Consider the following 12,964-nt stretch of genomic DNA (forward strand, 5'->3'; position numbering starts at 1 on the left):
ACAGCCGGCAGTGGGCCCTTCCCTGGTCCTCACTCTGGCCAGGAGTGCTTCGTCGGGTCAGCCTGCCACCCCCACCGCGTACCAACCCCTGCCGCCACCCACCTCTCCCTGAGCCGGGAGAGGAAAGGCCAGGGCCAAGGAGCTCCCTTCCCTTGTGGAAGCAGGCACTGTGGCACGGGCCGAGGCTGGCACGGGTGATGTGCTGGGGAGTACTGGTGCTGGCTTTCAAGTTTCCGGGTCTGGGACTTAAACCCGGGAGTTGGCCCAGCGCCTTAACCACCATGCCGCCTGCTGGTCCCAGTGGCGGAGCTAGGTTTTGAACTAAATCTGTCTGCCTCCAAAGTCCGTGTTTTTATTCACTCTGCTTCCTCCCTCCCGTCTATTCAATTCATGTGACACCCCCCCCCCACAGTGCAGCTGCAGTCGGTTGGGGTCCAGGTGGTGATGAGGTTCATTTTATAGAAGAGGAGATGGAAGTTCAACGAAACTGAATGGCTCGTTCAGGGTCACATGGCTCAGGGGAGTGTCAGGAGTACCCCACACCCAATTGCGGGCCTTTTCACAGTGTCTGGGGAGGGACCCCATCTCCATCAGTCAGAGGGAGACTGGAGGAAGGAAGGAAGGTTCTAGAGCTCCTTAGCAATTGGAATGTGGCCATTCCCCGTGGTGGGGCGACTTCTCGCTTTCTGTCTCTCTGTTTTCTGTTTCTGTCTCTGTTTTCTGGTTCAGATTAATTTTTAATCTGGCGAGTGAATGCATCTTATAGCAAAAGTCTCTCAAAAAACAACTTAAAGTCAGGCCAGCCTGCAGCACAGTGGTTAAGGAAGCCAGATCCCACGTGACTGAACACGGTTTGACTCTTGGCCCCGGCAGCTTGAAAAAGACCTTGAGTACATGCGCCTGCCTGCATGCCCCAAATCCTGACTGCATGGAGAAATGCAGGAGAGGGATTCAGGCCTGACCTCGTCCCATTGGGAGTGCTCATCTTTCTCTTCTCCCCTCCTTCCCCATTGCCTCCCCTCTGGCAATCAAAAAAAAAAAAAAGATTAATTTTTAATTAAAAAATAAAAGTAATCCAGCACAGCTAGAGAACAGGGAAAAAAAAAAACTTTAAATTTTGGGACTTTGGCTGATTAACTTTAAAACACCAAAAGGCAGATAAGGGGCCCAGGAATTCAGACAGTTTTACAGAGGAGGAGACAGGATCAGAAAGTGTCAGTGATTTGCTCAAAGCCACACAGCTATCTCCAAAGTCTATCTTTTTACTCCAGAAGCTACTGGGAGCCTTTGAGAACAGACCACTCTAGTCCTTCCTTTAATTTCCTCTCTTCTCTTCCAGACCTTTTTATCACATCACCTCCCCTGGGAGCCCGCCCTGATTGCCTTCACATCATTTCTTGAAAGCTGGTGTCTGGGCAGCTAACTGTGCAAATGCCCTAGGGGTGTGCTGTTGGGAGGGGCACAGCCCCCTGTGATGCCGAACTCCACGCTCAGATTCACCAGTTCCGTAAGTTCTGTTTTTCTGGTTTTTCTTCGGATGAGGGGTGGGAGAGAGCCCCTGATGGGTAGTGTGAGACCTGGTGGTTAGGGGGGTTCAGCTGAATCTGTGGTTTTGCATCAACTTTCCGTATGACCTGGGTGTGGCTCTTCTCCATTCTGGGCCTGGATCTCCTACTCCGCGGGCTGGTAGGCTGGGCCGGAATTCTAAGTTCTGACTACAGATCAGCTTTAGCTCTGGAGCTGGTGTTGGTCAGCTGGTGCTAGAGCTCTGTGTTGAGAGGGATTCCGAGGTTAAATCTGACCTCGATGGGAAAGGGAGATGGATTGGTAATGTCTGCTATGGACAGAGGTTTGATAGCGGATGGAGAAGGGTGGTAAGAGCCTCAGTTATTTGCCATCTCTTCTAACATCACCGTGCAGTGGGCTCCTTTCCTGTGGAAAAAAGTAGGCTGGCTCTGTGGTGTGGTGGTTAAAGCAGCCAGATCCCACATGGCCAACAGCACAGTTCAAATCCTGGACCTGGTGTCTTGAAAAACACACCAGATGCGTGTGCATGCATGCCCAAAGTCTCAACGGGGGAGAAATAGAGAAGGGATTGTGGTGTGACCGTGCTCTGTTGAGGGGTGCTTCCTCCCTCCCCTCCCTCCCTTGGCTGTCTCTCTTTGGCAAGCACATATGCTCTCTGGCAGATTAAAATCAGAAGAAAAGGTGACTAGGTTCACCTTAGGCTTTTGACTGGTCGCACTGACTCCAAGAAGGCTCATGGTTAGACACATGGTCAGAGGGGCCAAGGGTCCAGGGTGGCCTAGCAGGGCCAGAGACCTGCTGTTGTCAGGATTTAGGAGAGCGTTTGGAGAGCCCTCAGGGTTCTGGGACACCGCATAGAGGCAAATGTTGAATCCTGGCAAGAAATCACTCGGCCTCTTCCTGAGGAACTTGGGCAGTATCTGCTGGCATGAAGTTTTGGCAAAATGGGGCAGTGGCCCTTCTTCCTGGAGGGTAAGGCAGAGCGCAGTTTCTCTGCTGCCATGGTAGCAGATGGGAGGCAGCAGGAAGAGCTGAGAGCGGCCTCCATGCCCTGGTGAGATCGTAGGGGGGTTTCCATGAATCGGGCTGGAAAGGGACAGCCCTGCTCAGAGGCGGCCGTTGTTAACGTGACCTTGGTGGAAAGGCGTGGAAAGGCGCTTGCTTACTTGGGAGTCGTTTAGAGCCACCAGCCTGGAAGACATTGTATTCTGCTGCCCCTCAGCACTTGCCCCATCCGGCCCCCTCCCCTGTCCCATCCTGTGGCCCGAGGGCTGGGGGGTTGCTCTGCAGTAGGCATCCCTCCTCACAGGGGTCAGGTGGCCTTTTCTGTCTGCACATCTGGCTTGCTCTTCCTGAGCTCAGCTGGCTGCCTGAGAAGGTGCTAGACCCCAGTTCTGAGCCCCCAGCTATAGTTTGGGTACAGAGACTTGGTTCTGCCTGGCAAAAGGACTTGAGATCACCTGCTCTCCTCCTTCGCTGCCTACACACACAAGGAAGCCAAGCCCAGGAAATCTGTTCACATGCAAAACCTGCATCCTGCCTCCTAACCCTCCCTGGCCGCCTTCTCCAGGCCTGCAGGAGCTAAGGGTCATGTGCCTACCCAGGGACAAGCAAGAGTTGCCAAGGTGAATGCCATTCACTGACGGCCTTCCATTCCTCTGGATCGCCTCTAAAACGAGGGATGGTGTGACACCTGGGTACCACCAGCACCCTCCAGGAAGCACCGGGAATGGGTGTCATTCCATTTCTAGGAACAATCCTAAGAAAAGCAGGCGGGGCCAGGAGGTGGCATGGTGGCTAAGGCACTAGACTCCCACGTGGCTGACTATGGCTCCTCTTGCCCCCTTGGGGAGTGACCTGCAGGTCAGACCCTACAAGCATCCAGCAGTTCTCCAGGCCCCCCAGAGGATCCCTGGGTGGGTAAAGATGAGAAAGTGGCTCTGGATGGTGCAGAGTCCTGGATGTCAAACAGGACTGCTTGTCAGTTTCATCTATTATTCATGAGGAAACATGAGCCCCTGGGTTGGCAGGGTCAGGCGTTTTGTCCCTTATCCCCTCTCTGCTCACCCCTGGGGGCGGTGCTCTCCAGTTCCTGGAGCTGGCAGTAGGACAGTGCTGGCTTCTGCAGCTGTGGCCTGGGCGGGGCTTCTGTTGCCCCTTAGATGCTCAGGCCAGCTAGGGGTTTCTCACAATAGGCCTTCTCCTTGCAGTTTCTCAAAGAGCCCAGAGACCAGGGCAAAGCCGAGCTTGAGGGATGGGCGCACATCTGTGAGTCAGCTCTGGGTTGAAGGGGCAGGAACTGCTGGGCGTGGCTGCCTGTGTGTGGAAACGGGAGACTCAGGTTTGCGTCCAGGTCTTCCCACTTCTTCTGTCTAAGCTGGATGGGACAGTCCTTTACTTCTCCGAGACTCCGTTTTCTCATCTGTGACACAGAGAGAACGACACGCCTCGTGGAAATGCGGCTGGTGTAATTACGGGGGCCAGTTTGCAATATCAGATAAGCCCTCTCCTACCTTCCACCAAGAGACCACGCAGCTACTCCTTCCTCCAAAACAGACACATAAAACATGCACTCACACAAACTGGCGCTGGGATTGGAAACTAGAGAAAAGAGGCCATCGCAGGCCCAATTCCAGGGGGACTTTCCATTAGCTGCAAGGTGGTAGGGGGACGGAGAAATACAATCCGGGCCGCTGCACACGGCACGGGGACAGTGAGGCCAGTCCAGACAGCCACGGAGCGGGCAGAGCAAGGCGTTGACTCATCCCTGCTGCCAGCCCTCATTTGCCGGGCCAGCAGGAGCTGTGCCGACCAGGAGGCCAGGTGACCATCCCCAGCTGTCTGGGGACTGTCTTCCTCTTCAGTCAGAGTGGTGCCTGCTCTGCAGCTCCATGTTCCCTGTCCTTTCTCTGTTCTTTTGAAAAGCCAGATGCCCTCAGGATGACAGACCTGAGGGCAGAGGGTCGAGCAGAGTGCCCTGAACCCTGGAATGAGCAGTCTCCCGGGAAAGGCTCTGTGGCCAGGCCAGAGCCAGGACGGCAGTAGCTGCAGAGCGTGCTGGAGTGGCATTTCCATACTTTGCCTGAGCAAAGAGACCTCCTGCAGCCTCAGACTTTGCAGCCAGGTCATGGAGGCCAATGGCTGGAGATCTCGCCTCTGCACGAAACACCACCAACGCACTGCCCTCCCCAAGAGGGGCTCTCGGAGACCCCTGCCCTACTCTCTAGCACTTACTGTAACCACCATAAAACGTCCACTGTATACTTAGCCATTTACTGTCTGCCTGTCTCTAGGACTGGAGGCTTTGGGAGGGCAGGACCTGGTTGCCCTGGCTCATGCCTGTCTATTTGGCACTTGGCATTGGCCTTAGACTTTTAGCGGCTTAAATAGTTGTTGAATGCAGCTGATGGAGAAGATAGACATGTCATCCTTGGAAAGGAATTTGACAATATATTCCAAGAATAAAAAAAAAAATCTGTCAGGGCAGATGACGTGGCAAGTGACGTGGCATTAAGATATTAGCTCTCACGTGTGGCTCACTCCATGGTTAGACTCCTGGACCTGGTGGCTTGAAAAACACTTCAGGCGTGGGACCAGCAGTTAGCGTAATGGCTATGTCCCTGGACTCCCATGTAGTCGACCACGGTTTTAGTCCCAGACCCTGTGGCTTAAACTCAAGCCAGGCACGTGTGCGTGTGTGCCCAAGATCCTGAGAGGAGAATGGAGGAGAAGGGATTGCAGTGTGACCATCCCCCCTGGGGGATGATATCTTGCTTTCTGTCTCTCTGTCTCTCTCTGTCTGTCTTGTGAGCACATGCATCCTCTAACAAACACCTCTCAAAAAACAACACAACTCTTGAGGCATGTGTTCATGCATGTCCAAATTCCCAAGAAGAGATAGAGGAGAAGGGCTTGGGATTGTGGTGTGGCCATCACCCCTCAGGGGGTGATTTCTCACTTTCCCCTCTCTGACCCCAGTGAGTGCATGTGCCATATGGCAAAAATAAATGAATGAACGTATCTATGTAAGTCAAGTCTTTCGTATCAGGTACGATGCTTTTCCACGTAACCGAGAACTCTGATTCAAGCTAGCGGAAGCGATGGGAGGTACATATTCTCTTGTCACTGGAAGAACAGAGAAAGGCAGGGTCCAGGTGTGGCCTGAGGTCCGTGCTGTCTGTGTGCTGTGCTGCCCCCATAGCCCCACATCCTAGGGCAGGGCCTCTGGGAAAGGGAAAGGGGGAACCCCACCTCTCTAATAAGCATGGAATCCAAATCCTCACCTGTACTGATGGGCCAGCTTGGTCATGTGCCTACCCAGGGACAAGCAAGAGTTGCCAAGGTGAATGCCATTCACTGATGGCCTTCCATTCCTCTGGATCACCTCTAAAACGAGGAATGGTGTGGCACCTGGGTACCACCAGCACCCTCCAGGAAGCACTGGGAATGGGTGTCATTCCATTTCTAGAACCAGTCCTAAGAAAAGTAGGCGGGGCCAGGAGGTGGCATGGCGGTTAAGGTGCTAGACTCCCATGTGGCTGACTATGGTTTGAGTCCTGGACCTGGTACCTTGAAACTCACACCGGATGCCTGTGCATGCATGCCCAAAATTCCAAGAGGAGAATGAAGGAGAAGGGATTGTGGCATGGCCATGCCCTCTGGGTGGGGGCATTTCTTACTTTCTGTGTCTCTGTCTCTCTGGCGAACACATGCACCCTGCAGCAGAAATCTATAACAAAGAAAAAAAAGAAAAGAACCCGATGAAATCAGAGGAAAGAGATGTTTATTATAGTGTTCTTTAAGGCAGAAGGGTGTAGGATAGGAACTTGGACCTGATGTAAGAGGTAATCGTATTGAAATATTACATCAATTATGCTACCTCTATACAGTGGGATGTGATGTGGCATTAAAATATTTATGCAAAGTATTAATGACATTGAGAAATGCTTATGCATAGTGCTAAATGAAAAAGTCCAGAATTTAAAATTATATTTGCAATATGAGTTCAATTATTTTTAAAAATTCATAGAAAGGAGATCCAGCAATTACACTACTGGGTATAGATCCAAAGGAAATGAAATCGGTATGTCAAAATGAGATTGTAGCACTATTCACAATAACTCAGATACGGAATCAACCTAGATGTCCATCGATAGATGAATGGATAAAGACAATGTGGTATATATGCACAGTGGAATACTACTCAGCCATTAAAAAGAATGAAATTCCGTCATTTGCAGCAACACGGATGAGCCAGGAGGACATTACGTTAAATGAAAAAAGCCAGGCACAGAATGACAAATACCGTACATTCTGTCATTCGCGGATGCTAAGAAAGTTGAGCTCATAGAAGCAGAGAGTAGAATAGCAGCCCCCGGAGGCTGGAACAGGTGGGAGAAGAATGGCAAGTAAACAGGTACACAAAATACAGTGAGATGGATGATGTTTTCATGTTCCCTGGCACAGGAGGGTGACTACAGCTAACGGTAATATAGTATATATTTCAGATTAGCTGGAAGAGAGGATTTGCAATGTTCCCGACACATAGAAATGATCAGCGTTTGAGGTGACGGATATGCTGATGACCCTGATTTGATTATTACACATTGTGTACATGGATTAAAATATCACACTATAATCCATAAATACATGCAGTTATTGTGTCAATTAAGCATCTTTTACACGCACAGAAAGGAGGCTGGAAGGAGACGGGTCCCGCCATCACAGCGGCTGCCTGTCGCTGATGCAGTGAAGGGTGGGTTTCGCTTTCCTTTGTCCACACTGCCCCCTTCGAGCAGGAGGACCCCTTTCATGGTCTGCAGGCTGGCGTTCTTAGATTTGCTATGAAAAGAACAATCACTCACATTTGTTGACTATGTCTGATGTCACTCGAGGCACTTTACATGCCCAGATCATCCTCCCAACAAGCCAATGAGGCAAGTGCTTTTATTTCTTGTCTTGCTGAGATGCTCAGCGAAACCCCGAGATGTTTGGTCATGAGGTTGTGCAGGCCATCTCATTCCACAGCCTGTCTTCACCACCAAATCAGGTCACCTGCCAGGTTCTTCATAGCCAGAGACCTTGTGTACACCTTTGACATTTATTTATTCATTTAATCTTTTAAGGAATTATTAATGGACTATTATTATTATTTTAATTTGCTTTAGAGCACATGCATTTGCCAAAGAGAGACAGTGAGAGAGGAGAAGTGAGAAGGCAAGCTGCCAGGTCCGGGACTTGAACTTTGGTCAGCCATGTAGGAGTCCAGCGCCTTAACTGCCATACCACCTGCTGGCCCTATTTATTTCATCTTTGCAGCCTCAGAGAGGCCAAGTTACTTGCCTGAGGTCATCCAGTTGAGATGTGGTGGACTGTGGTAGGTAGAGTTGCCTGGGTCTGATGTGGGATCCCTTTGTCTCCTGCCCACCTTCAGAGCCACCTGAGGCCCTGCTGCCCCGGGGACCATGTTTAACGGGGAGCCGGGTCCAGCCTCAGCTGGAGCCTCCCGAAATGTGGTGCGGAGCTCCAGCATCAGTGGTGAAATCTGCGGATCCCAGCAAACCGGAGGCGGGACCGGGACCACCACCGCCAAGAAGCGACGCAGCAGCCTGGGTGCCAAGATGGTGGCCATCGTGGGCCTGACCCAGTGGAGCAAGAGCACACTGCAGCTCCCCCAGCCAGGTGAGTGGACATGGGGCACCAGGCGCCGCCGTGGTGAGGAGGGCTTTGGGTGACAGAGTGCCCAAGCACTGTCCAGATGGGTGTGCCTTCCATGCTAGACACTCGGACAGCACTTCACACATACTAGGCACTGTCCTAGCTCAGAGTGTCCTGACTCGTGACTCAGAGCTCTCCGGGGCAGAGGAGAAGTCAACTAGCAGGCGCTAGAGCCCGGATCCAAACCCTCATTCATGCTCTTAACCTCCACACACAGACTGGTACACTCAGCAGTAACTATTTATTAGACAGCCTTGTGTTCCTGGTGCCATTGTCCAGACCACACATCCCCAGGACTCCATCTTCCCTATAGCCTCTGGCACCCACAGATGCAGTTACATCGCCACACTTACACATTACAAAGTCACGGGAGAGACACACGCTCGTTTTCCTGTCTTGGCCTGTCACATAAATAGTGTCCGTTGCACAGAGAAGCCCCCTGGATTGCCAGGGAAGCATGACAGGTTCATTTATACTGCACGTGGTAACAAATAAAACCAAGCGTGCAAATCACACAAACACAGCCCTCTGAGTACAGGCCACAGAAGCACGTCACACGTGTGCATGCACATACCTCACTAAGCTGCGTTCACACGCACCCTGACAGCTACAACCAGACAATACCGTTTCTCAGACGGCGAGCTCGTGCACCCTGCCATGCTCAGGCTAGCGGGTGACCCGCCTTGTCACACGGTCACACTAGCCCCCCACGTTGCAGAAGAACCCACCCCCTCCACCAAGACCTCCTTGCCTGGTGGCATCAGCCCAGACACCAGCTGGTTTTGTTTTAAAATCTCTTCCTGCTTATTTTGCTCAGAGTAACAACTTCCCCAAGAAACCTTCAAATAGGCATCTGGATGGGGGTGGTGAGGGGGCGGGGGCACCAGAGGATCCGGAGAATGCTCGTCAAGACTCCGAGTTGGGGCTTGGGAGTGGGGGACTTTTCCAGGCTTAAAATAGGTTTTTACAAAGCCCTCGACAGGAGCAGGGGGATGGTCTTTTTCCAGCATTGGGCCGTGGGCTGCAGGGTGGCCCTGGCTCAGGGGAAGCCTGATGGGGAAGGGGCTGGAGGGGATCATGGGGTCAGTGCCCTGGGGTGGGTGTGGCCTGGTCTGGAGGAGGGACATGGTGATTTGGAGGCCCAGGAGTGGAGCTGGGACAAGGAGGACTGGGATTAGGGAGAGGAGGTGAAGATTGGGAGGCAGTAGAGGTGTTGGACTTTCCTGGGAGACCCAGCCCAGGAGTCCAGCTGATTCTGCTTCCGACCCAAAGGCCCTTCATCCTGGAAGTCAAGGCCAAGGCGGAGCGAAGTCCGTGGGAAACGTTAGCCTGCAGGCAGGGACTGGCATGGACACCAGGACGACCTCATACCTTCAGAGGAGCTGAGCAGCGGTGGAGCTTCTGGCTCCCCTGTCTGTGCATGGCCCGGGGGAGTTGCCTGGATGCCCTTTCCACCGAAGGGTTCTGTGAATCGTCTAACCGCTGCATGTCAGAGCAGGAAGGGCCCCTTGGGGTCAGCTGGTCCAATGTGCTCATGTTATTGGTGGAGCATCCAGAGCCTGGAGAGAAGGTGCATTCCTGGACAATGACCTCAGGTTGGCCTTCAGAGCCACACCCTGCCATTAACTTGCTGGGCGACTCGGGCGGGCAGATCGCTCCTCCGGTGTGTTTCCTTATTTACAGGACGAGGACAGTCAGGTGCCTTGCAGAGTTGGCCAGGAGCTGAGTGAAGCAGGGTATGCAAAGGCCTCCAGCCTCGTGCCTGGCACGTCGGACACTCAGTCCCTTCCTGGTAGCACGCTCGTCCCTCATCTCTAATGACTTCTCCCTGCCTTTCTCTCCCCAGCCTTGAGGATACCAGTGTCCCAGCAGGGAGCCCCCTCCAGGTGGGAGAGTCTGTTCTGGGAGAATCTAGAAGGATGTCCCTCCTGTCCCCAGGGGAAATGGCCCAGTTCCCTACAGGGCTGGGCTGTGTGAAGTGAGAGGAATTCTTTTCCTGGACCCAGTTTCCTGGGCTCCAGGTCTGCCCTTCCCAGCCCCTTCCTCCTCCCAGTTTATCTGTACCCCATGCTGGAGCCCTGCTGTCCCTCTTCATTTCAAAGCCTGTGCCCTAGTTCAGATGCCTGGTACCCAGCCTGGGCTGCTGTGCCCACTCCTCTCCTGTCCCCCCGCCCCTGCCTGCACCTTGCAGGTTGTTCCACACATCGCCCTGGAGCCAGCTTCCAAAACCTTGCCCGGATACTTTAGAGGACCAGCTTCTGGCTCTGCCGTTGCCCAGGGGACCGTGGGGAAGTACTTTCTCACTGGGACTCGGCTTCCTCTTCTGTAAACCGGAGCAGCGGTGATGCCTCTCAGCTCCCTTCCTGCTCTAACACCTCTAAGCTCTGGGAGCAGTGAGGAGGGTGGGGTCCCGGCCTGGCACAGGGCTTGTCTACACAGGGCCACCCTGGGCTGTCTCAGCCCCTGCCGAAATATAGTTCATCTTTTCAGTACCAGGGACAGTGGCCCTTCCCAGGTTCTGGGTTGAGGGGATGCCATGGGGAGCACCCCTGTAGGCAGGGGCTGCCCTCCCTCTTAGGTGACTGACAGAATGATTCCTGGAGTCTGAGGGACTCTGGGGACCACAGAACTACTGCAAGTAGCTTGGCTGTTCTGACAGGGAGGCTGCGTACAGTCAATCCCCAAACCAGCAGGGGTGAGGGCCAGGCGTGAAGCTGCAGAGGAACTTTCCTGTGACTGCAGACCTGCCCTCACCCTGAAGGGCCCATGGCGGGCGGACGAAAGCTGTGCCGAGTCACATCTCAGATGGAGGGGGACTGGGAGGGGTGACTGGCAGCAGATCAGTAGAAGAGTCTGTGGGCCTAGGGTCTGGTCCCAGCTCTTTTGGTTCCTGGACCTGGGACTCCCCATCTGTGAAATGGCGGGTACCTGGAGTATGTCCAACATGTCACGACTCTGTGACTCCCCGAGTCAAGGACTCGTCTGGGCTGAGCAGGTCTTAACTAGGGAAGTAGACTTGTTCCCAAATGGGCACCTCCCCGAGCTCCGAGAAGGGGAGCTGGGTTAGGCCATGGACAGGCTCTAGCTTCAACTCACGGCACGTTTTGGGGGAGGGGGTGGAGGGTGGCTTGAAGTCCCCATAGATCCATCTGTCTTCCAGCTGGGTTAGAGAGGATGTGGCACTTAGGGGCCAGGGCCGGGGGGGGTCCCCTACAGCCACCATTACCACCCAGCTTGCTGTGTGTGTGATGGGTCCCAGGCCATTTGTGGGTTTGTACCAACTGAGTGGATGGGCTCAGCCTCGAGTGTTATAGCGTGAAGATCACATGTATGTGAACTGACTGCCCGTGACAGCGTATGTCATGTGTGACTGAGGCATGGTAGGACCGTGTGGCTGCATGACTGCTTATGCACATGCATAACCTTGTATGAGAGATTACTGTGTTCACACGTGAGACTGTCGGCATGAATGCTGTCTGTGTGGAGGAAATATGTACGTCTTAGCGTGACTGCGCGTGTGAGACTGTGTGTGAAGTGGACAGACGTGTCGACGGCCTTATTCGTCCCTGACCTGCCAGCTATCCCAGCCTCCCAGCAGCTGGCGTGATCTCAGAGAAGGCGCTCCTCCCTCCGCCCTCACCCTGCTCTCAGCCCCACCCACGCCCTCCCATGAGCTAGTGATAGGAGCCCAGAAGATAAGTAGGGCACAGCAGGGGTAGGGCCCCCTTTCCCAGGCGAGGGTCTTGAACTCCCCCTCTCTGGCCCGACACTGGCTGTGGGAGGGAGAGGGGATTCTGCGGTGACCAGCTCGCTCTCCCCACTGCTGCCAGGGTCTGGGCCCACCCCTGGCCTCCCGCCATCCCCGTGGGAGAATCTGCTCCTAATTCTTGGGTCTCTAACTAGTCACAGCAAAGGCTTCTTTGGTCCAGTTCCTTTCCTGGCAACCCCCGCCTCCCGTCCGAGCCCCCGCAGCCAAGCTGCAGCAGGGGAAGTCCTGGCAAGCCCTCCACGTCTTCCTCGCCACCGCCATCCCCAGTGGAGGGGGTGTCTAGAGGGACCACACTGCAATGCCGCAGGTTGCCATGGAAACCCAGGCAGGATGGTGTGCTGCTTGGAGAGGGGAAGTGCCCCGTGTTCCCTGCACAGCTGAGGAGGGGGCTGGGGCCTCTGAACAGAGGGTACAGGGACCCTGCGGTGGCCTGCGCTGCGGTGTCCAGTCAACTCAGTCGACCTTGCCCTCCTTGCCCATGTTTTGCTAATGGCCTCCCGCTCTCCACACACGTGTCCTCGTGTTTGTCCCCACCCTGTGAAGGTGCATGGCTGTGGGAGTGGTGGAGCTTCATGGGAGCATCAGGGCCTGGGACAGGATCAGGAGTGTGGGTTTGGGACCCAGGTGTGGCATGTCCAGGAGGGTACCTGGAAGTGGGAGGTAATCCTGGGAATTCCTGAGAAGACTTATGTGCCAGAGAGGGGGAAGAGGACAGTGAAGCTTCAGGCAAGGGCTGAAATCGGGTGGGAAGGGGTGTCGGCATCCTGGCGAGGGCAGGGGTGAGGGTGGCAGCGGTGGGGCTCTGCCTGCTGGCTGCCCCTGCCCTCAGCTCCCGTCCCGGCTCCGTGCCCCACCAGCTCCTAGCCTGCTGTGTCCATGTCACTGTCCTGAGCAGGGGCAGGTGGCAGGCAGCAGACTGGAGGAGGTCAGCTCTGCGACATCCTGCCTCTC

General features: G+C 54.3%; 1 protein-coding gene across 1 annotated transcript in view; it reads left to right on the plus strand.

The window, feature by feature from the left end:
* The window catches only part of RIMS3 (regulating synaptic membrane exocytosis 3), a 52,211-nt gene that overhangs the window by 19,067 nt on the left and 20,180 nt on the right, over nucleotides 1-12,964 (plus strand). The window contains exons 2-3 of the mRNA XM_006164928.2: nucleotides 1,340-1,507; nucleotides 7,961-8,208. Coding sequence (XP_006164990.1) covers nucleotides 7,992-8,208 — 217 coding nt within the window. The 5' untranslated portion in view covers nucleotides 1,340-1,507; nucleotides 7,961-7,991. The remainder of the gene's footprint in view (nucleotides 1-1,339; nucleotides 1,508-7,960; nucleotides 8,209-12,964) is intronic.

This window comes from Tupaia chinensis, unplaced genomic scaffold, assembly GCF_000334495.1.
Source record: "Tupaia chinensis unplaced genomic scaffold, TupChi_1.0 Scaffold143758_1, whole genome shotgun sequence".
Lineage (NCBI taxonomy): Eukaryota > Metazoa > Chordata > Mammalia > Scandentia > Tupaiidae > Tupaia > Tupaia belangeri.